Source organism: Staurois parvus, unplaced genomic scaffold, assembly GCF_062004578.1.
Source record: "Staurois parvus isolate SC_StPar_1 unplaced genomic scaffold, SC_StPar_1.0 ptg000448l, whole genome shotgun sequence".
NCBI classification, from domain to species: domain Eukaryota; kingdom Metazoa; phylum Chordata; class Amphibia; order Anura; family Ranidae; genus Staurois; species Staurois parvus.
This window is the reverse complement of record NW_028318244.1, coordinates 97,150-122,285: the sequence shown is the minus strand read 5'-3', so window position 1 is coordinate 122,285 and position 25,136 is coordinate 97,150. Positions and strand designations below refer to the sequence as shown.

The 25,136-nt window shown below is 43.2% G+C and overlaps 1 protein-coding gene across 2 annotated transcripts in view; it reads right to left on the bottom strand.

The window, feature by feature from the left end:
- DNAJC27 (DnaJ heat shock protein family (Hsp40) member C27) overlaps positions 1–25,136 on the bottom strand; it is a 65,486-nt gene that overhangs the window by 14,838 nt on the left and 25,512 nt on the right. For both annotated transcript variants that reach the window (XM_089688161.1, XM_089688162.1), the window contains 3 exons: positions 24,549–24,618; positions 14,567–14,731; positions 6,609–6,731 (listed from right to left, as the gene is read on the bottom strand). In XM_089688161.1, the coding sequence (XP_089544287.1) occupies positions 6,609–6,731; positions 14,567–14,731; positions 24,549–24,618 (358 nt within the window). The remainder of the gene's footprint in view (positions 1–6,608; positions 6,732–14,566; positions 14,732–24,548; positions 24,619–25,136) is intronic.

Genomic DNA, 25,136 nt, shown 5'->3' with positions numbered 1-25,136 from the left:
TTAACTGCTTCCCGACCGCCCTCTAGCAGAACTACTGCTACAGAGTGGCAGGGATGCACAAAATCACATATATGTAGTCACCGGAGGCTACATCTGTTGATCACCGGATCCCGGATGGAGATTCTCCGCCAGCACCCGGCGATCGCCGAGGAATACTGACAGGGGAGAGGTCTGTATGTAAACAATACAGATCCCTCCCCTCTCAGCACCAGCATGCTGCGTTGTAATGCTTTGCATAGCAGAGAAATAGCAGAGCAATACAAAGCCGAGTGCTTACACAGTAAAGCACACACAGACAAAATAGTAAAAAAAAAAAAAAAAAAAAAAAAACCAAAAAAAAAAGCACACAGTTAACCCTTTGATCGCCCCAGATGTTAACCCCTTCCTGCCCAGTGCCACTAGTACAGTGTCAGTGCTTTTTATTAGCACTGATCACTGTATTGGTGTCACTGGGCATGTCAGTGAAAGTTAGTCAGTTCTCCCCCAGTGTCAGAATGCCCGCCGCGGTTTTGCTACAAGTCACTGATCGCCGCCATTACTAGTATAAAAGAAAATCTAAGTATATATACCACCATTTGTAGATGCTATAACTTTCACGTAAACCAATTAATTTACACGTATTGGGATTTTTTTTTTAGCAAAGACATGTCACAGAATATATTTTGGCCTAAATTTATGACGAAATTTGATTTTTAAATTTTTTTTTACTGGAGAGGTTTTATAGCAAAAAGTCGAAAATATATATTTTTTTCAAAATTGTCGGTCTTTTCTTGTTTATAGCACAAAAAATTAAAAAACAAAGAGATGATCAAATACCACCGAAAGAAAGCTCTATTTATGGGGAAAAAAGAACATAAATTTAATTTGGGTGCAGCGTTGCATGACAGTTGTCAGTTAAAGTAACACAGTGCCGTATCACACAAAATGGCCTGGTCAGGAAGGGGGGTACATCCTCTGGAAGGCAAGTAGTTAAAGTGTTCCTATACTGCACTAAACACTGGGATTGTGTTTTCTTTCATTCCTTTGAATAAAATCACATATTTTTACAACAAGCAAGTACCTGAATCTTTCTTTATATCAGCTTCTGTTATCTTTTCTACAGCAGCAGGAGGAGGATGAGCACTGCCAGAGCCCTACAAAATGACCTCCAGCAGGCCACTGGTGTGAATGTCTCTGACCAAACAATACAAAGACTTCATGAGGGTGGCCTGAGGGCCCGACTTCCTCTAGTGGGCCCTGTGCTCACTGCCCGGCACCATAGAGCTCCATTGGCATATGCCATTGAACACCAGAATTGGAAGGTCCACCACTGGCACCCTGTGCTTTTCACAGATGAGAGCAGGTTCCCCCTGCGTACATGTGACAGACATGAAACGGTCTGGGGAAGCCGTGGAGAACGTTCTGCTGCCTGTAACATGGTTCAGCATGACCGTTTTGGTGGTGGGTCAGTGATGGTCTGGGGAGGCATATCCATTGAGGGATGCACAGACCTCTACAGGCTAGACAATGGAACCCTGACTGCCATTAGGTATCAGGGTCAATTCCTTGGACCCAATGTCAGACCCTACGCAGGTGCAGTGGGTCCTGGGTTCCTCCTGGTGCACGACAATGCCCGGCCTCATGTGGCGAGAGTATGCTGGCAGTTCCCAGAGGATGAAGGAATTGATATAATTGAATGGCCCTCGCTTGACCTAAATCCAATAGAACACCTCTGGGATATCATGTTTCTGCCCATCCAACTCCGCCAGGTTGCACCTCAGACTGTCCAGGAGCTCAGTGATGTCCTGGTCCAGATCTGGGAGGAAATCCCCCAGGACACCATCCGTGGTCTCATTAGGAGCCTCCCCCAATGTTGTCAGGCATGCATACAAGCACGTGGGGGCCATACAAACCACTGAGGACCATTCTGAGTTGCTGTAATGAAATTTCAGCAAAATGGACTCGCCTGCTGCATCATTTTTTCACTTTGATTTTTGTGGTGTCTTTGAATTCAGTCCTCTGTAGGTCGATCATTTTCATTTCCATCAAACGATGGGGCATCCTTATGTTCCTAACACATTACCCCATCCATATCAATATAGATATCCAGCAGGAGATTTTTCCCCATTGAGATCTGGTTTGTTTTCAAAGTATTCCTTTATGTTATTTGAGCAGTGTACCATACCTGGCCGATGCCCCTGGAAGCTGAAAATCACTGAAGAAGACACCACTACTCCAATGATCTCCTTTAGCTTCCAGATTCCCAGTCAAACAATTGTCCTGTCACATGCTGAACACACAGGAGGTTGCACCCTCAGCACAGGCACCATTCAAAGAACACTTTGCATTTTCTCAGTGGATGCAAAGCCTTCTCTGATTAGACAAGGTGGAGATGAGGGTCTGTGACATCACACTCTCCACCTCGTTCAATCAGAGAAGGCTTTGCATACATAGTGAAAATGCAAAATGTTTTCTGAATGGCGCATGTACCCAGCAGTCAACCTCCTGTGTTCACAATCCAGCAGGACAGCTGCTTGACATGGGATCTGGATGACAGTGGAGATCATTGGAGTAGCGGTGCCTACTACACCAATTTCTAGCTTCTAGAGGGATCCCAAAGGTATAGAATAAACATAGTTAGATTGGTACAAGATTGTACAATGGAACTATATATAAAATGCCATACCAGGAATTCAGCTTTAAAGTTGTTCCTAAAGCCCTAAGGTTTTTTGTTACCTTAATGCATTCGCTGCAATAAGGTAAAAGACCCTCTATGACCAAGATGCCCCCCAGCCCCCCAAATATTTACCTGAACCTAATCTCAATCCAGCACTATGCTGAAGAACAGCAGCTCTCTCCCTTCTCAAAGGGCAGATTGATAATGGCTCCTACTGCTGTCATTCAAATTCTGTGATGGGAATCTGGGGGCAGGGCCAAGGCGTGCTGTGTCTATAGATGCAGGCAGCATGGCTCAGGATCGAGCCCATACAATGCCTCCATAAGAAGCAGCTTTATATAGGAGCATTTGCTAAAGAGAAGGAACCACAAACTCAGGTGGGTGACCCCAGAAGTGGAGGATTGGGGCAGCTCTGTGCAAAACTACTTTGCAGGTGAGTATAATATGTTTATTATTTAAAAAAAAGAAAATGTAAGGTTTACAATCACTTTAAATATTAAAGCTAAACATTGATAGGTAGATTTAAACAGGTATTCATTAATAGATCATTAAATGTATTTGTTCAGACGGAGGCTTAATTAGAACCTTCAGGGTCCCAGTGCAAGAAACCATGAAGGCGTCCCCGACCCCCCCCTTCCCTTTCCTCTGGTCCTGGGGCCTTCCCTCCAGGTCCTGGGCTCTTCCCACTGATCCCAGTAGCATGCAGCATGAATTATACTCTCTTCCGAACTGGTGAATGGTGCTGCTCTGCAAGCACCCCACAACTGTGTGCAATGAACATGGCTGCGGCATGCTAGGGCAGGGTTAAGGGGATAAAGCAGACAGTGCAGAGGCAATACAATGCCTCCTTACTGCCAGTCAAATCATCTCTGAAGAGCAATCTGAATTGCTCTTCAGAGACTAAGGTATGTGTTAACAATCCCTTAATTATTTTTTTTTTATTTTTTTTACATTTATTTAAACATTTTTTAGAATTTTATTTACATTTTAACAGCCCTGTTGGGGGTCTTTGGTGAAATATCAGGGCTCTAATCAGACCCCTGAGATCTTAAATTTGAGACACACTATGTGGAACCACATGGTTTGGTGCGTGTGAAAATGCACATGTTAGTGTATGTGTTAGGTGTCATTAACAACTATTAACACTGCTGCGTGTCTACTAAAGGACAGTGTGTTTCTCTGTGTCAGGAAAGCCACAATTTTGAGCACATTCCTGACATGCAAAGGTGTGAACCTAGCCTTATAGTGGGCTCATATCAGTGTGCTGTGATTTGGCCGTAGTTTGACTGTATGTGTGCTTTACAAGTGGCTCTAGATGCGCTCCCACTGAATTCTATTAGGTAGTGCTTTTTCTGAAAGCACATCAAATATGCAGAAAAGCTTGCATAAAAACGCATGTTGTAAAATAATTAATTAGGAGCATACCGTAAACTGCGTGTAAACCGCACATACAATCACACTGCAGCCTAACCGCAGTGCACTGGTGAGTCCACTATTAGGCCCCTTTCACACGAGTGGACCGATTAGATCCGCTTGTTTTTTAGGTGGACCGTCCATTCTCCTCTATGGAGCAGAGGGTGTAAACAGGCATGTGTCTGTTTACATGCACCTACATCCAATCCGATCCGTTAAAAACAGACGGATGGGTATCCGTTCCCCTTCCGTATATCGGATCGGATGGCAGTCGGGTGTAAACAGACAGGCAGTCCAGTTACATCCGATCACCCCTAGAGGAAAGCGGGCAGTGTCTGTGTCTGGACTGCATAAGCAGAGCGGACACTGACCAGCCATCCACCTGCTCAGTGGGGATCAGCGCACAGATTCCCCCCTGAACAAGCAGACTGCTGGCAGAGTCTGTCCCATGAGAAAGGGGCCTTAGGGATAAAAAAAAGAGTGAACAGGTGGGGGGCTGGGTAGTAAGTGTATGTGTTCATGAAGAGCAGACTGAAGGAGTACAGAGAAAGTGCTAAGGATGCATTATAGGGACACAACAGTTAGTAGAACAGTAACCTGGGATGGAACGGGTGTCAGACAAATGGGTGTGTGGAATGACCAGAACCTGAGGTTCAGGGACTGTGTAGTGCAGATTTATGGGGGGAAAGCAGATAGGAGAATGAGAAGTGAACAGGAAAAAAGGTCAGGAGGATCGGTACTGACTTACTGCATTATTGTGCAGGGAAGGGAGAGAGGTGCAGACTGCTGAAGATGAGGTGAGATGCGTCAATCAGGGGTGCTGTATGAAATGTGAACAAACTAGAAAGAGGGAGCAGAGAAGCCAGAGGAGTAACCTCATCAATGCTGATGCTGTTTGGTCATTGGCCAATTACAGGCTGAGGGAGGGACAAGACTGGTACTTGTTACCTAACTCTAGCAGAGAAAAATCGGGTCTCCAGCTGTGCTATGTGGCAGAGCTGTAAAATCTCAGGAGTGGACAGATACAGTACCCAGTAAAACAACTCCCATATTTATATTTTGTGAAAAAAAAGATGTGTCCATGAAAAGACACATCTGTAGACAGTTTACAATGTTATCAAAGTGGTTGTAATGCCCTAAGATACTCTTTAATGTGATGACTGAGGATACTCTGTACTCATTTGCTGTCAAGTGTAAATATAAAACTAAACAAAACAAAAAAGTCTGTAAACCTACAAAAGAAACAAACTAGTAAAACATCACTAATATTGTTTTTTAAAGTATCTGTCCTATATTTTTTAATAAAATGTATTATTTGATAAATTATCTGTTAATCCTGGCACCTACTATAACTTCCTAGCTCTGGCAACAATCATGCAGACTCATTCAGCTTCTGCAGCGCTGCCACCACAGTGTGCATGTTCCCAGTCTTCTCACAAGTAGGCTGAGTCTACATACAGCTTAAGATGGCCAAATATGGGTCAGTTTTTTTTCGTTCAACCAGCAACCTGAAGTGGATGGGGGAGTCCTCCCTGCTGTCTTTGTATTCTGATAGCAGGGAGTCTTCCCCTCCATCAGAATACACAGATCAGCACTGCAGCCTGTTGCACTGACTGAGTGTAAATATACTGACATTGTGGCTGAACAGAAGTCAATTAGTAGATCAACTTCTGTTCAACCACAATAGCCACACATGGATTGAAATTCGTCCGGTCTCTGCTGAATTTCGATCCAAGTTTTAAGGCTGCAAAATGGCCCAAATTTCAATCGATTTGACACCATTTGGCTCTACAAACTTTGATGGTTCAGTCAACTTTTGTGGAAGGAGACAAATAGTACATTTTCCAGTTTCTCCAATCCGATGCAGCCACTGTCCAAGTAGTCTGATGACTGCGGGAGATGGCTGTGGGAGATGGCTGTCAGAAAGCCGGAGCCAGTAGAGGAATTTCTAAACAGAATGAATGGAGGAGTCTTGTTAGATTTCTTTTGTTCAGCCTTCAGGCTAAACAAGAGAAATCTGTGTATGGATAGCTTCAGGCAGACCGTAGATTACGTGATTTTCTTTCCTACAACCACAGTCTGTGTTGATGAGGGAATCCCTCCCAGCTTAGCACAACTATTACCACTAGTGGCTATAGCTGCTGACAATAACTGCATGCTAAAAATCCAACATGCTGTTCGTATCCAAGTCATTCGATGGATCGAATTGGGTACAATCAGTCTACCCATAGATGGATTGAATCTTGGCCAGTCCCTGCCAAACCTTTAAGCCCCATATGCTTTAGTAAGGGGCTTCATTCTCCTCGCTACCCATGACACAGGCAGCAGCCACTACGCAAGGACAGCAGATCCTCTGGGGAGCTTTGCTGTCATAATTTAGAATGGCAGACCAGCAATGTCACTGGTAAGCAGCTGTGCGGAGGAGGTATATAACCCGATGTCACCAGCACACAGCTCTGGGGCTCAGACCCACTCATGAAAAAGCAAAGCTGGAGAACCCACTTCAATGTGAAGATTCCGTTCCAAAGGTAGACAGTACCTGGAACATCTCATTAATCCCCTCTCCGCTCTGTGCTGAGGTCTCAAAGTACAGGAAGCCGCGGCTCTCCGCCCAAAGCCGACCCTCACTCTCGTCCACGCAGCGGTGCTTTGCGCAGTCAATCTGAAAGAAGCAGACAAATTACATACAATAAGAGCAAGGTATCTAATGTAGACATCAAATTTCCTCGTATCCAACTTACAGCCATTCAGATTGTTCTTTATAGATTGCATATGCTTTCTAGCTACGTGCCACGTCAGCTATCCTACCTGTACACCCTTTATGGACCAGAGCAATTTTTACATTCCACTCTGGGCCTGTGAATTTAGCGATAACTTTGCCATTAGGATGACAAAGTAATACATACATTATTTTTTGAGTGAGAAAAAAAAACAACTTTAATTTGACATTGTTTTGCAAAAATTATTTTACTTCATATCTTCTAAAATCTATAAACAAAAAAGAAAAAATGCATTTTTATTGTTTTTGTTTAATAAAAAGTTGTTTCACTGTAATTAAAATGTATATATTATATACACCGATCAGCCATAACATTAGGACCACTGACAGGTAAAGTGAATAACATTCATTATCTCGTTACAATGGCATTGAGTGTGTGGGAAATATTAGGCAGCAAGCAAACATGTTGTCCCCGAAGTTAATGTATTGAAAGCAAAAAAAATGGTCATTGCAGTTTGTTGTGTATGGGGCTGTGTAGCCGCAGGCAGGTCAGGGTGCCCACATTGACGCGTTTCCACAGTTAAAAGCACCTACAATGGGCAGGTGAGCATTATAACTGGACCACAGAACAATGGAAGGTGACCCGGTCTGATAAATCATGCTTTCTTTAACATCGTGTGGATGGCTGATTTGTGTGCGTCACTTACCTGGGAAAGAGATGGCACCAGGATTCAATATGGGAAAAAGGCAAGCCTGTGGAGGAAGTCATGCTTTGGGCAATGTTTTGCTGGGAAATCTTGGGTCCTACCATTCACGTGGATGTTATCTGGCATGTACCACCTACCTAAACATTGTTTGTGACCAAGTACACCCCTTCATGGAAATAGTATTCCCGGAAAGAAGTGGCCTTTTTCAACCAGATAATGCGCCCTGCCATGCTGTAAAAATTAGTTCAAGAATGGTTTAAGGAACACAACAATCAGTTGAGGTGTTGACTTGGTCTCCAAATTCTCCAGATCTCAATTCAATTGAGCATCTGTGGGATGTGCTGGAAAAACAAGTCCAATCCATGGAGGCCCCACCTCCCAACTTACAGGACTTAAAGAATCTGCTACTGACAGCTTGGTATCAGATACCACATGCCTCAACAGGTCAGGGATGTTCTGGCAGCAAAAGGCGGACCTACTCAATATTAGGTGGGTGGTCATAATATTATGGCTGACCAGTGTATATTTTATTCTATAATTTGTCTGGTTTAAAAATGACATTAAAATCCTGTTTTTGAACTATCGCTGTCTACCACATGAAGGGCAAACTTAGTTAAAATGATCTGGATGCTGCAATTATTATACACCTAACACAATGCCCCTTTGTGGATCCCTCAAAAAATCTTTAGATGAAATGTCTTGGCTGTTTAGGAACTTAAAGTGGAAGTTCAGACATAACTTAACTAAGGCTAAACCTATTCCCACCCCCCTAAGTCTAAGTCTTTTGTAACTACCCTGTAAAGAAAAGATCTGTATACTTACTTATTTTGAAGCTGCTCCGGTCTGGTCCAGCGGTGGCTTCAGTGTAGAGGAGAGATCACTGACAATGGCTGGAAATGCCTGGGAGATGACATCACCCACAGACTTACTATGGGGCATCCGTTGTCAACTGCCCCTCCTCTACACAGAAGCCGCACTGACAGCTGACCCTGGGACAGGACTGGAGCGGCTTTAGAATAGGTAAGAAAACAGATCTTTTCTTTACAGGGTTAGATGGAATAGACTTAAAATGGGGGTGGGAGTAGGTTTAGCCTCACCTAGGTTGTGCCTGAACTTACACTTTAAATTTGGAAATGCAACCAGGCTAGGATCAAACTTGAACCCCTTAACCGCCTCCCGCCCACCATATAAGGAAAAGATGGGCGCAAGGCGGTTCTCTCGTTCTGGGAGGGCGTCATATGACGTCCTCCCATTCTAACTGCGCAGCGCGGCGATCGGTGATGCACTGTATTCCTCGGACACAGCGGATCACTGTTCAACGGAAAGAGCCGAAGAGGTCGGCTTGGTCATGTGATCAGCTGTGTCCAATCACAGCTGATCACATGTAAATAGGGAAATGCCGGTTATCAGCATTTCTCTTTTCACGAGCTATCACGCCGACAGAGGAGAGGAGAGGAGAGGAGAGCCGGTAATCGGCTTTACTCAGAGAGGACATGTGCACTGATCATCAGGGCACTGATGATCAGTTTTCCCTGATGATCTGTGTAGCCCCAGCAGTGCCACCTGTCAGTGTCCATCAGTGCCAGCTGTCAGTGCTCATCAATGCCACCTGCCAGTGTCCATCAGTGCCTCATCAATGCCACATATCAGTGCCTACCAGTGCACATCAATGCCACATATCAGTGCCCATCTGAGCTGCCTTTTAGTGTTAACTATCAGTGCCAGTCAGTGCCACCTATCAATGCCAGTCAGTGCTACCTATCAGTGCTGCCAACCAGTGCCAGTCAGTGACGCCTATCAGTGAGCATCAATGCCGCCTATCAGTGCCGCCTATCAGTGCCGCCTATCAGTGCCATATATATGAGTGCTGCCTTTCATTGTCCATCAGTGATGCCTGTCAATACCCATCAGTGTCACCTACCAGTGCCACCTATCAGTGTCCATCACTGCAGCATTATTAGCGCACATCAATGAAGGAAAAATCACTTATTTACTAAATTTTCTAACAAAAATTAAGAAAAAACGTTTGTTTGTTTTTTTAAATTTCAGTGGTTTTTGGTTTGTTTAGCAAAAAATAAAAAACCCAGAGGGGATTAAATACCACGAAAATAAAGCTCTGTCTCAAAAAAATGATAAAAATTTCATATGTGTACAGTGTTGCATGAGTGCACAATTGTCATTAAAAGTGTGACAGCGCTGAAAGCTGAAAATTGGCCTGGGCAGGAAGGGGGTACAAGTGCCCTGTAGGCGAATGATTAAGCTCCCAAAAGATGCAGGAGACCTCGCTGTTCCTAAAGCCAAACTTTGCTGTTTTAGCTTCTCTGCTACAACACACAGCAGGGTGGGAAAACTCAGACATTGAGCAGCCAATCCAAAGGACGGTGGTGACTTCCCTCCAACAGGAAGCCCTTATATTCCTTGTGAAGGCAGGATACTTCCAGAAGGGCTTACAATATCCTCTTTTACATAGAATATGGACAGCAACAAAAACTATTACCAAACCTACAGGCCATACACAATTTGCACCAGTCTGGAATAACTTACATCTCCCAGAGCTCTTAAAGTGGTTGTAAACCTCAGAAATGAGATATGAACAAAGCATATCCCTCTATAGTGTGTACTTGTTTTTATTCGGAGCACTGAGTGTCATTTCTGTTGGCTGCTTCGTTCCTCTGCCATCATCAATCCCTTCTGACAAGTTTTCCTGACACCAAGAGAAAAAATGGTGACGGGGAGTGACTTCCAGCAGATTGACAGCCTCAGCTCTGTTCCTGTGTGAAGAGAATGTGTCCCTTCCTTCCAATCAGCTTACCCAGCTATGCAGTGTGTAAATTCAGCTCTCTGACACCTTTTTTTCTTAACTCTCACCTCACTCGCCACCCACGAGATTGCCAATCACCTCCAAAATAAGATCGACACAATCCGTAAGGACATTGCCAATGCTCAACCTACCTCCCCGCTTAGCCTCCCTCCCACTATAACCCCATCAACTCTCCCCTCCTCTGACCTCGCAACCGCCCTACCCCCCACCACACCTAACGTCCCGCACACTATAACCTCCCCAACACTCCGCTCCTTCAGCCTTGCTACCACTGAGGAGGTCACTAAGGTCTTCTCAGAAGCCCGCCTCACCACTTGCCCCCTTGACCCTGTCCCCTCACAACTCCTCCGGTCACCCTCCTCCTCCATCCTACGATCCCTCACCCACATCTTCAATCTCTCCCTCTCTACTGGCGCATTCCCCTCCCCCCTAAAGCACGCGCACATCACCCCCATACTCAAAAAACCCTTCCTGGACCCCACCGACCTGAACAACCTTAGACCCATCTCCCTGCTGCCATTTATTTCCAAGCTCCTTGAGCGCTTAGTCTACAATCGCCTAAGCGCCCACCTCACTGACAACAACCTCCTCGATCCACTACAGTCCGGCTTCCGTCCCCTACACTCCACCGAAACCGCCCTACTCAAAATCACCAACGATCTACTAACCGCCAAAGCTAATGGCCACTACTCAGTCCTCTTACTCCTCGAACTCTAGGCGGCCTTCAACACAGTCGACCACCCCCTCCTCCTTAATAAACTACACTCCCTCAGCATCAGAGACTCCGCTCTCTCCTGGGTCTCCTCCTACCTATCCCAACGCTCCTTCAGCGTTACCTATAACGCTACCACCTCCCTCTCTCTGTTGGGGTCCCCCAAGGCTCTGTCCTCGGGCCCCTTCTCTTCTCCATCTACACCTCCTCCCTTGGCAAATTGATACACTCCCACGGCTTCAACTACAACCTCTACGCCGATGACACACAAATCTACCTCTCCACCCCTCACCTCACCCCTTCAGTCTCCGCCCGTATCACCCACCTACTGAACGGCATATCAGACTGGATGTCGCTCCATTTCCTCAAATTGAACCTTTCCAAAACCGAGCTCCTGATTTTCCCCCCAGCCCGTGCCCCCCCTCCACCCTCTCCATCACGACCAACAACGCCACCATCAGTCCCACCCCACAAGCCAAAGTCCTAGGTGTCACCCTAGACTCAAACCTGTCCTTCCAACCCCATGTCCAATCGTTGGCAAACTCATGCAGGCTCCACCTCCGCAACATCTCCAAAATACGTTCGTTCCTAACCCCCGACACTACCAAACAACTCGTTCACTCCCTTATTATCTCACGTCTGGACTACTGCAACTCCCTCCTCACCGGCCTACCTCATCGCAGACTATCCCGCTTCAGTCTATCCTGAACTCAGCGGCCAGACTCATCCACCTTACTAACCGCTCCGTATCCGCCACCCCCCTCTGTCATTCCCTCCACTGGCTCCCGATCGCCCAACGCATTCAATTCAAACTACTAACACAGACATACAAAGCCATTCATAACGCTGCCCCAAACTACTTCACCGACCTGATATCCAAATACCACCCAACCTGTACTCTTCGCTCCTCACAAGACCTCCTACTCTCTAGCTCCCTGGTCTCCACCTCCCACGCCTGACTGCAGGACTTCTTCAGGACTTCCCCCAACCTCTGGAACTCACTACCCAATCCATCAGACTGTCACCTACCCTCCTCACCTTTAGGCGCACCCTGAAACCCATCTCTTCAGGGAAGCCTACCCTGCCCTCACCTAACAGCCGATCTCCTCCACTCCTCCTACCACTCCTCCTACCACTCCATCCCCCACAGCCACTTCCTCCTGTACCACTATCCCCTCCCTCCTAGATTGTAAGCTCGAAAGAGCAGGGCCCTTGAATCCCTCGTGTTTTGTTTTGTTATTGTATTGTCTCATGTTCTGTCCCCCACTATAATGTGCAGCGCTGAGCAAATCTTTTAGCGCTATATAAATACTGTATAATAATAATAACGCTCAGACAAGCTTTATATATTCTGGAGTTTTAACAGATGTAGAGAGAAAACTGCAGATAAACAGGTACAACGTATGTAGGATTTGTTTAATCTCTGTGTATTACCTGAGGGCAGTCATTTCACTGGTATATGTAAGGGATTACAACCACTTTAAAGAGAAGAATGGTGACAGGGGAGGGACCTCCAGCAGATTGACAGTCTGAGCTCTGTTCCTGTGTGAAGGGAGTGTGTCCCTTCCATCCAATCATCTCTCAGAGCCAATCAACTCTCAGAGCTCTCCTCACTGATGTAACTTCAAATCCCCACCACCTGCTTTTCATTGCTGAGAGATCATGTGTAAATTCTGCACTTTGAATGGATGTAGGAGGAAAAAGCTATAGATAAACAGGTACAACTTGTGAAGGAGGATTTGTTTCATATCACCTGGGGTCATTCACTTCACTGGGTATAGGTAAGGGTTTATAACCATTTTAAAGCCGAGAGGTTTTGATAACTGGAATAAAGAAAATCTTTATTTCCTCCATCAGATTTACTAGCGATATACCCTGAAAACCTACCAAGCACAACAGGAGGAATTCTCTCAACGTATATTTTCCAATACCTACAACTAGGCCATGGTCTACAAACACAATTACGTACTGTAACATTAAACACTGTTCCTTCCCTGCTGCTTTTCCGAACAGCTGTCACAACAAAAAAAGGGCCCTATAGCGAACATATACCCTACCCTTCCAAACTCCAGACCTTGGAAACAACCTGAAATGCACGGAGGCCGGTTGGAAAAAGCCCCAAAAATAGCACCCGTCATATCGCTATTACTGACCCAAAAGTCCAATTGTTTATCTTTCACAGAACATACTGTATCCCCTAAAAATTACACCGCTGGGGCTGTAGGATGACATCTAAGTGACTTGGTGATGTCACTACTGTGATGATCACTGTTCTCCTTGCTGGACAGGAAGAAGAACCTGAAGACCTGCAGTGAAAGGATCTTCCTGCTTCTACTTCATCCATTCTATGGATCTGTACTTCCTCCACCTCTTCTGCAGTTTCCTTCATCATTACCCCATCAGTCCATAGAAGGGCACATCTGACACGAGGAAGCAAAGTCCTGCCTCTACCAAGATGGATTCTTCCACACAGAGACACGGTGCAGGAAGAGGGTGGATCTATTTCTCCTCCACCTCTCCTGCTGCTTTGTTATTACCCCACCAGTCATTAGAAAATTAGCTCTGACATGAGGAAGCAAAGCCCTGCCTCTACCAAGATGGCCTCCTCCACACACAAACACAGTGGTGGAAAGTGAGGGGGGAATCTCCAACTACCACCTGATAGTCAGGTGGCCATACACCTTTGGCCATAAAGTACAGCCCACGTAGTAGGGATGCACCGAAATTTCCACGGCTGCACCATATTGGCTGAAAATAGCCATATTGGCATTTTGCCGATAGGACAATTTTAGCCGATATAGATACCATTACAGGGGGCTGTGTGTACTGCAAATGTGGCAGGGAGAATGACAGCTCCTTCTCGGAGCTGCAGTCAAGGAAAAAAAAAAGCCAGTAATTGCATTTAAAAACAATGCTGGTTTTTAAATTTAATTACCAGCTTTTTATTTCCTTCCTATAACTCCAAGAAGGGGCTGTCATTCTCCCCGCCGCTAAAGGAAATAAAGGGACAGGATCACCCAAAGATATTACCCAGTGACCCCGCCCTTTAGTTTCCTTTAGCGGTGGGGAGAATGACAGCCCCTTCTTGGAAATATAGTGAAGGGGAAAAAAAGGTAATTACATTTAAAAACTAGCAGTGACATATAGGAGCAGCCAGTGAGGGAGCTGAGTGTATACACTGCTCCCTCACTGTATACACTGCTCTTCTCCTGACCTCTCCTTGCAAACACTGGCCCTCTCCCACCTACAAAGAGGACCTGTTACTCATATGTTATCACATAGGGAACTATTGGTCCCCTATGTGATAGCAGTAAAATAATAAGTTAAAAACATAAATAAAATAACGCATTAAAGTTAAAAAAAATAAAAAATACAAAAAAAACCATTTGAGCCTCCCCACCCCCACATACTCAGACATTTCGGTTTTCGGCCACGTGCATTCTGAATTTTTGGTATCGGTTTTGGCACCAGAATTTTCATTTTGGTGCACCACTACCATGTAGCTATGACATTACGACAGTCCATATTCCTCGCTCACCTTGTTTGCACAGACAGCAAAGACGACATTCTCAATGTTCCCCTGAGGGCCCAGCTCTTGCTTCATCTCTGCTAGCCAGGCATCCAGGCTATCGAAGGACTCTTTCAGGCCAACGTCATAAACCAGAATCACCCCCTGTGTGTCCTTATAGAATTCATTCCGTACCTGGAGACCGTTCCCAGAGAGAGAAGAATGAGAATACCTAAAACCTCCTCTAAAAGACAATCAGCTGCAGAATACATACGTTTGTTAATAAAAGAAAAGTCCATCCATTGAATTATTGAACATCTCCATGACTGTAGCCCAGCAACAATATTGTTGATATTGCTGAACCAATCCATGGTTTAATAAAGTTTCATTTCACAAAAGGCGATGTAAATAGCGCGATGAGTAACAAAGTCGCCATGCATACAAAGGGGTCTATTTATAAAATATTTGTCAAGCACATATCTTAAGCATTTGCACAGAAGCAATGAATTATCACTGTATTATCTGTACTGTGATTATCTTCATTGATCAGCTCCCTCTTGTGTTCATAATGCGTTTTCTTTTTTTAATTCACGTAACTCATGCCACTAGATGGAGCTGATGATCATAGGAGATAATCATAATACAAACAATTCGGTGATAATTCATCATGTCTGTATGGATGCTGAAGACATACACAAGGAATTTTTGTGTTCACCCCTAAAGCCTCATTCCAATGGGAATACTTAAAAGGATATTGCCACATAAAAAAAAAAAAACACACAATAATAATAAAACTTTAGATTACTTTTTATCAGCCCCCCGCTCCTCCTGTCCTCACCTTATCTGCATTTCCTTTAAGCATACATCTGTGCAGGGGCCGCACTCGCCCATACAGGGATGCTCAGGTGTTTCCATGCATCTGTGTGCAGCCAGTCCAGTTCATATCTATTAGGAGCAGTGTCTGTGTATGACATACATGTGGGTGCGTCTACACAAACTCACTCTCTGCATTCGGGAAAATGCACCCATGTGACTTTCAAATTTGGGCCGGCAGCTGTGTACGTGTAGCCACTGTTCACAATGGACATGAAAGGCATGACCCATGCACAAAACACGGCCCTCGAATGGATGTACGGTTAACCATTTGACGCCCGGCCTATGGCCGAATGGCGTCCGTAAACATGTATTAGCTTTCCGGGAGGCCGCCATATGGCGTCCTCCCGCACATGCGCAGTTCTCGCGCTTGCAGAGCCGCGATCTGTCACCGGCCGTGTACCTCGGACACGGCCGATGACAGATCTGAGTACCGGACCCCGTTGCCGGTACCATGTGACCTGCTGTGACCAATCACAGCAGGTCACATGACAGTTGTATACAATGGATGGCTTCATTCATGCCATCCATTGTATACTACTGTCTAGCTGTGAATGGTCACAGCTAATCACATGCACATGTCATGTGATTAGCTGTGGTCAAATCACAGCTAAACAAAAAAAAAACAAAAAAAAAAACCCTGAATGAATCGATGTCATTCAGGTAAATGCTTGCTTATAGCAAAGTAATTCTTTGCTATAAGCACACTGTGTAAAAAAAAAAAAAAAAATTACTGATCATTTCCCCAAAGTAGTACAATGTTACTATGGTAACATTGTACTACTTTGGACATAGTGAAATATGAAAAAAAAATAAAAACCATTTATTAAAAAATATAAAAAATAAATATATATTTTTTTTTTCACACTGTCACCAGTCAGTGTCCCTGATCACTGCCATGCCAGTTATATGATGACGCTGTACTGCACTGGTGATATTATGTAAAAAAAAAAATAGTGAAAATACTTTTTTTGATTTTTTCATTTTCCGCAAAATTATGACAAAAAAAATACAACTTCAAAAAACTCGCCATTCCTCCTATGAAGTACGTCGGACTTTCTACTTTGCAAAAAGTGGTCATTTGGGGGATATCTGTACTGTTCTGACATTCTTGGTACTTCAGGATTGATCAATATTCAGATCTATACCATAGTCTGTGAACTCTATAACTTTCCTACAAACTAAAAAATACATCCTAATTTGGGTTATTTTCACCAAAGACATGTAGCAGAATACATCTCGGCCTAAATTTATGAAGAACAATTATTTATTTGCAAACTTTTGTAACAGAAACAAAGAAAAACGTGTTTTTTTTTTCAAAATTTTCAGTCTTTTTTGTTAATTTAGCAAAAAATAAAAACCCCAGCAATGATTAAATACCACCAAAAGAAAGCTCTAGTTGTGTGAAGAAAATTATAAAATTTTAATTTTGTGTACAATGCTGTATGACTGCGTAATTGTCATTCAAAGTGTGAGAGCGCTGAAACCTGAAAACTGGCCTGGGCAGGAAGGTGTAAAATTGCCCGGTATTGAATTGGTTACGTATGCCTGTGTGAATTCCTAACCCTCTCCAGCTGTTTCTATCCTGCCCTGGCCACAGGCAATGCAAGAAACCTCAGCTAATGTCCAATAGATCGCATACAGCAAACTACATCAGCTCCGGGGATTGGAAGTGTGTTGACCACAGAAAACTCCACCCCTGCATGCCGACTTTCTTACCCATCCCTCTATTTACATAATCTTTTGTGAGTATATCTTACTTTTACTATTTTTATTAATACATTTATATGTCACTTCCCACAGTATGAATTGTTTTTGTGCAACTTTTTTCTTCATCGGAGTCAGCTGCATTATTTATTTTTCAGATGTAGTTGATCTCTATTTATTTAGTGGGCTGCCTCGATCCGGCTCATGATTATCATTTTATATTTTTCATATATATATTTATTATTTATTTCAGGTACTTATATAGCGCCATCAATTTACGCAGCGCTTTACACATATATATTGTACATTCACATCAGTCCCAAACCCTCAAGGGGCGTACAATCTAAGGTCCATAACTCACATTCATACATACACATACTAGGCCAATTTTAGACAGGATCCAATTAACCTACCAGCATGTCTTTGGAGTGTGGGAGGAAACCGCAGTACCTGGAGGAAACCCACGCAGGCACAGGGAGAACATGCAAACTCCAGGCAGGTGGTGCCGTGGCTGTGATTCGAACCAACAACCCTAGTGCTGCCAGGCAAAAGTGCTAACCATTTAGCCACTGTGCTGCCCAATATATATATATATATATATACACACACACACACATATATATGACAAATCTAAAATGATAATCATGAGCTGGATCGAGGCAGCCCACTAAATAAATAGAGATCAACTATATCTGAAAAATGAATAATAAAGTTTTAGAATATATATATATATATATATATATATATATATATATATATATATATATACACACACACATGTTCTAAAATACATATATGTCTGAATATATCATCACATTTAATGAGACATATAGATATAAATCACAAAGTATAGAATGAAAAAAAAAAAGGAAAAGAGATTAAACATGAGTTTTAAATATTCAAAGGTATATCTCATCTCTAATTATCTTTATTGTCCAGTTAACAAAGTTCCACAAATAGATTGTTAATATTTAACAATGGAAGTGATCCTTGGCATTGCTACAGCTTCCAACCTCATTCACAGCCTGCAGCATTCTATCTGAACAGATGTGACATTTATCCAGTTGTAATTCACCATAGAAATCAAAGGAAGGATATTGTTGGTTTTTGAAGCAGACCTACGGCCTTCCATGTAGTCTTGCACAGATGTACTGGCTCCTCTCCTGGACTAAAATTACTCACTCTGATTTCACTGCACACTGTGAGCTTCTCACAATGTGCATTAGAAGTTGCAGCAAGCCAGATACAGCCCTCCTCATTTTCTGGCTTCTGCCCACCTTTATCTGGCTCTTTCCTCCACAGCATGACTTTCCCTATGTCCACCCCTTTCGTTCTTTCGACTTCAGTTAATTCGATCATGAGGGCTCAGCACCACATGTGGACATTACCTGCATGCAAATATAGCCTGTCTAGGAATGTTCAGTCCTCAAGACTGATTTATATCCATCAAAGTTAAGTACAGCGTCCTGCTGCCTCCTCCCACCAGCGATGATCTGCCTGCATTGCATTGACAAGTCATTGGGACTAAATGGAGGAATATAATGAATGAGGTTTTATGTAACCATTTCATTAGCATGTTGATGGTGTGGGGGAGCATGATTGTTCTGGGTCTGCAATAAAAAAAAAAAAAAAAAAAAAAAGGTACTTAACCATTTGAATACCGGGCAATTTTCCCCCTTCCTGCCCAGGCCATTTTTCAGGTTTCAGCGCTCTCACACTTTGAATGACAATTGCGCGGTCATACAACATTGTACCCAAACTAAAATTTTATCATTTTCTTCACACAACTAGAGCTTTCTTTTGGTGGTATTTAATTTTTTTTGCTAAATTATCAAAAAAAAAGACCGAAAATTTTGGGGAAAAAACACGTTTTTCTTTGTTTCTGTTATAAAAGTTTGCAGATAAATAATTGTTCTTCATAAATTTACTCCGAGATGTATTCTGCTACATTTCTTTGGTGAAAATAACCCAAATCAGTATTTATTATTTAGTCTGTAGGAAAGTTATAGAGTTCACAAACTATGGTATAGATCTGAATATTGATCAATCCTGAAGTACTGACAGCCAATCTAATTTCTTGAGGTCCAAGAATGTCAGAATAGTACAGATATCCCCCAAATGACCCCTTTTTGCAGAGTAGACAGTCCGACGTACTTCATAAGAGGCATGGCGAGTTTTTTGAAGTTGTATTTTTTTGTCATAATTTTTCGGAAAATGAAAAAATGCAAAAACATATTTTCACTATTTTTTTTTTTTTTACATACTGTCACCAGTGCAGTACAGCGTCATCATATAACTGGCATGGCAGTGATCAGGGACACTGACTGGTGACAGTATGAAAAAAATATATATTTTCTTTTTCTTATTATTTTTTATTACATTTTTTTTCTTTTTTTAAGATTTTGTTTTTCATATTTCACTATGTCCAAAGTAGTACAATGTTACCATAGTAACATTGTACTACTTTGGGGAAGTGATCAGTATTTTTTTTTTTATACAATTTGCTTATAGCAAAGAATTACTTTGCCATAAGCAAGCATTTACCTAAATGACATCGATTCATTCAGGGTTTTTTTTTTGTTTTTTTTTTGTGCTTAGCTGTGATTTGACCACTGTGATTTGACCATTCACAGCTAGACAGTAGTATACAATGGATGGCATGAATGAAGCAACTGCAACTGTCATGTGACCTGCTGTGATTGGTCACAGCAGGTCACATGGTACCGGCAACAGGGCCGATACTCAGATCTGTCATCGGCCGTGTCCGAGGTACACGACCGGTGACAGATCGCGCCGCTGCGTGGCTCTGCAAGCGCGAAAAGTGCGCATGTGCGGGAGGACGCCATTTGGCGTCCAACCCGGAAATGCAGTACATTTTGCCGGACGCCTTTTGGCTATTGGCCGGGCGTGTATTGGTTAAAGGCCACGTTCACCCTGAAAAAAAAAATAATAAATGCACAGATTTTTGCAGGGCAATATGAAAATGTATTATTTTTTTTCACATGCTGATTGTAGAACCAATGCCAAGCTCCTGAAGACTCTGAGGGTGGGGAAGGCATTTCACCATGTTACATACTATGCCATAAAGATGGGTGTAACATGCAACATGGTGCAAAAGATGGAGTTAGCCTTTAAAGAGTAACTCCACCTTTGTTGAGAAAAAAAAAAAAAAAAAAAAAAAAACAATCCCCTCTGGGTGATCTCTGTAGATTGCAAGGATTTCAACAAACTTTATTGCAGATTCCTACATTTTGTTATTCTGAAGGAATAGCTGTTTTTTTTTTGTCTGTGTCTACGTGGAAAGTGAATCTGTATAGGAGCAGTTTTATCATCAATCAGCTGTTGCACCTGCAGGGCTCTAATGAGGAAAGTGGCAAGGTCCCTTTAGATGTGCTCTGTCTTTGGGAATATCTCACCAAAAATAAAATTTTTGTTGCAGGGGATGCTAAAAATCTGATTTATACATGAGTGCTGGCTTATAGAAAAGTCAGTGAGCCAATCACACAAACAGAAAAATACATATCTGGGGGGCATTCTGTACACCATCTGTGTACAGAATTCCTCCAGGTAGCCATATTGTATTTTACAGATAATTACAGCGATGCAGATGGAAAGGGAAAGGTCCTTTTTAATAACATTCAATTACAATATGACTTGTGTTGCAATTGTATATGCTATATTACTTTTGTTTTTTTTTAATTTGCTCATTTTTCCCCCCCACAAAAGTGGAGGTACCCTTTAAATCAAACACGGCCATTAGCCAGAATTTTTTTAGGAAGAGATCAGAAAAGGAAGCCCTGATACTTCCCTCAAGGTAAAGTCACTTAAAGGCTCATTCACACGGTGATGAGCATATTTTCTGCACAGAATGCAGGTTCTTGCTGCACACCTAGCTAAAGATCCTGCATACCGTACTCACATTTAGGTGCATACAGTATTTACATGCATACATTTCTTCTAAATGCTTTCTGCTTGTATACATGCGTGCATTAATACACGTACACATGTAAGATCTGGAGATATGCAAGTAGCCTCGAACGCATCGGTGTCCTAATTATTTTCATACTCCGCTAAGCACAGCACACATTTTAGTTTCTGGGTGTAATTGTGTGTGTGGCCCACTGATTCCCACAGTGCCAGATTTATTTTTTTTTTTTTTATTAAAATAACAAACGTTATTCTCACCTGCTCTGTGCAGAGGTATTGCACAAAGCGTCCCCGGTCCTCCTCTTCTCAGGTTCCCTGGAGGAGATCTTGGCTCCTCCTCTTCTTCGTGTGTCCCCGTAACAAGTCATTTGCTATGGGGGTACAGAGTGCCTGCTCGCTCCCAAGCTGTGTGTCTACGGAGCCACGCTCCATAAACACAGACCAAAGAACGTAGCCCCTCCCCCACTTCCTCCTCACTGCATTTGATTGACAACAGCAGGAGCCAACGGCTAATCTCTTCTCCCCTCTCCTCCCCTCCCCTTCACACAGGGAAGGGGGAGGACAGAGGAATAAAAAAACATTATTTTAGCTTTAGTATCGCTTTGAGCAACAGGCAGCACAGTGGCTAAGTGGTTAGCACTTCCACTTCCACACATCGGATCAAATCCCAACCACAGCATAGTTGAGAGTTTGCATGTCCTCCCTGTGCCTGTGTGGGATTCCCTGTCTTAATTAGCCCTAGTATGTGTATGTATGAATGTGAGTTACCTTAGATCGTAAGCTCCTTGAGGATTAGGGACTGACATGTATGTATAATATTTATGTAAAGTACTGCATAAATTGACAGTGCCATTTAACCACTTGCCCTTGAGGATCAACCCCCCTCCCCCCCCCCCCCTTCCTGACCAGGCCATTTTTTCCATTTCAACGCTGTGTTACTTGACTGACAATTGCACAGTCATGACACGCTGCACCCAAATTAAATTTATATTCTTTTTTTCCCACGAATAAAGCTTTCTTTCGGTGGTATTTGATCACCTGTACAGTTTTTATTTTTTGTGCTATAAAAAAAAAGCGACAATTTTGAGGAAAAAAACCTATATTTTTTACTTTTTGCAATTAAACATGTCCAGTAAAAAATGTTAAAAATCAAATTTAATCTTAACTTTAGGCCAAAATGTATTCTGCGACATCTTTCCAAAAAAAAAATCCCAATAAGTGTAAATTAATTGGTTTACGAGAAATTTATAGTTTACAAATGGCGGTATATACTGTATAATGAGATTTTTTTATTTATTTTTTCTAGTAATGGCGGCGATCAACGACTTATAGCGGGACTGCGGCGGGCATTTCGACACTGGGGAGAATGGACTTGGTGTCAATGAAATCCCCAGTGACACCAATACAGTGATCAGTGCTAATAAAAAGCACTGACACTGTACTAATGGCACTGGGCAGGTAGGGGTTAACATGTGGGGCAATCAAAAGGTTAACTGTGTGCTGTTTTACTGTGGGGCTGTGTTTTTGTGTTTCACTGTAAGCACACTGCCATGAAAAGCAGTGCAAGAGCTGACAGGAGAGCAAACTGTTCTCCCCCCCATCCCCATCGGAGATGCTTGGCAATCACCGGGCACTGGCGAGCAATCACTGGCCGGGACCCGGTGATTCACAGCAGCGGGTGGCGGCACGGGTAGGGCGCGCGCTCCCTTCCCGGAAATGTGAAATCACGTATATATATATATATATATATATGATTTTGCACACCCGTGCCGCCCTGTAACAGTACTTCTGCTATAGGGCAGATGGGAAGCGGTTAAGTACCTGTAATAAATACATAAATGAATAAGCGACGACATCCCAAATATCTGTGAAGGTTCTCATTTATCCAGATTATGGTAGATCTAGTGGTAGTTTTTCTTCACCATTACAGAGTAAGTTTGGTTGAATGTGGCCCTTTGCTGCTCATTAAATTGGCTTCCTCAGTTTAGCCCTTTCTCTGCCAGAGCCATTTTTGCACATGTACATGCTTAAAAAAATAATTTTAGGCCCGAAGATTACTTAAACTCATTCTAAAGTTTGTTTTTTTTCTCGCTTAACCACTTGCTCTCCTGAGGATTTACCCCTCTTCATGACCAGGCCATTTTTTGTGTTACGGCACTGAGTTACTTTAACTGACAATTGCGCGGTCATGCAACGCAGCACCCAAATGAAATTTATGTCCTTTTTTTCCCACGAATTAAGCTTTTGTTTGGTGGTATTAGATCACCTGTGTAGGTTTTTTTTTTTTGCGCTATAAAAAAAATATATATATTTTTTGGACTTTTTGCTATTAAACATGTCCTGTAAAGAAATTTAAAAAATCAAATCTGGTCATAAATTTAGGCCAAAATGTATTCTGTGACATGTTTTTGCTAAAAAAAAAAATCTCAATACCTGTAAATTAATTGGTTTACGTGAGTGATATAGCGTTTACAAATGGCTGTATATATACTGGATTTTTTTTTTTATTAGTAATGGCGGTGATCAGCGACTTATAGCTGGACTGCAGTGGGCATTCTGACACTGGGGGGAACTGACTTGGTGTCACTGACATTCTCAGTGACACCAATACAGTTATCAGTGCTAAAAAAAAAAAAGCACTGACACTGTACTAATGGCACTGGGCAGGAAGGGGTTAACATGAGGGGCGATCAAAGGGTTAACTGTGTGCTGGGAGTGTTTTACTAGGGGGCAGTGTCTGTGTGCTTCACCATTATCACACTGCGCTGGATGGCTGTGCTGTGCACAGCCATCCAGTGCAGTGTGCCTGAGCCAACTGGGAGGACAACTGTTAGTAAACAAAGCAGCCCTTTTCCCCGTCGGAGATCCTCGGTAATCACCGGGCACTGGCGGGGAATCACCAGCCGGGACCCAGTGATTGAGAGCCGTGGCTGCGAATGGCGGCGCGGGTAGGGCATGTGCGCCCCCTACCTGGAAACACAAAATCACACACATACATATATATATATATATATATATGTGATTTTATGTACCCCTGCCGCCCTGTAGAAGTATATCTGCTATAGGGCGGCAGGGATGTGGTTAATGCATTCTCTGTATTAAGATAAAAAAACCTGCTCTGTCCAGAATCCCCCCCAGTGCCCTATACATACTTGAGCCTGAACCCAAGCCAGTGATGTGTATGAGAGCAGCAGCTCTCCTGGGTCTCTCTCTCCTCACAGGGAAGATTGATAACAGTGGGAGTCATTGTCTCCCGCTGCTGTCAATTAAATCCTATGACAAAGGAACGGGGCAAAGGCCCGTATGAATTAATACAGAGATGTGAAATTGTGTCTTATATCTACCTGGACTTCACCTTTAGTTTATACTACTGTATTGGGAAATATAGCTAGCACTGGTAGCATGAAGTTGGTGAGGCTTGGGGGTAACTGGAATAAACCCAAAACTTGGGGCAGAAAATCTGAGAACCTCCAGGTTATACCAAGATTACCGTTTCTATTCCTACCTCATAGAAGAAGGGGTGTCCTGCCATATCAAAGATGTTGACCTTGATTTCTCGATCTCTAATTTGTACTCTGGAGAAAAAAAAGAACATCATATCAGAGTTCATTCAGTCTGATGCAGAAGTGATTCTATATTATTCCGTCTTTCCTGACATCATGATGTTTTCAACAAACCATAGGACTGAACTCATCCAATATGGCCAGAGCTTTGTCAAAAACGGGTTTCTGCCTAGTAGTTGGTCAGAGACTGTAGTCATGATACAGGAGATGGTCAGAGACTGCAATCATGATACAGGAGACGGTCAGAGACTGCAATCATGATACAGGAGACGGTCAGAGACTGCAATCATCATACAGGAGACGGTCAGAGACTGCAATCATCATACAGGAGATGGTCAGAGACTGCAATCATCATACAGGAGACGGTCAGAGACTGCAATTATCATACAGGAGACGGTCAGAGACTGCAATCATCATACAGGAGACGGTCAGAGACTGCAATCATCATACAGGAGACGGTCAGAGACTGCAATCATCATACAGGAGACAGTCAGAGACTGCAATCATCATACAGGAGACGGTCAGAGACT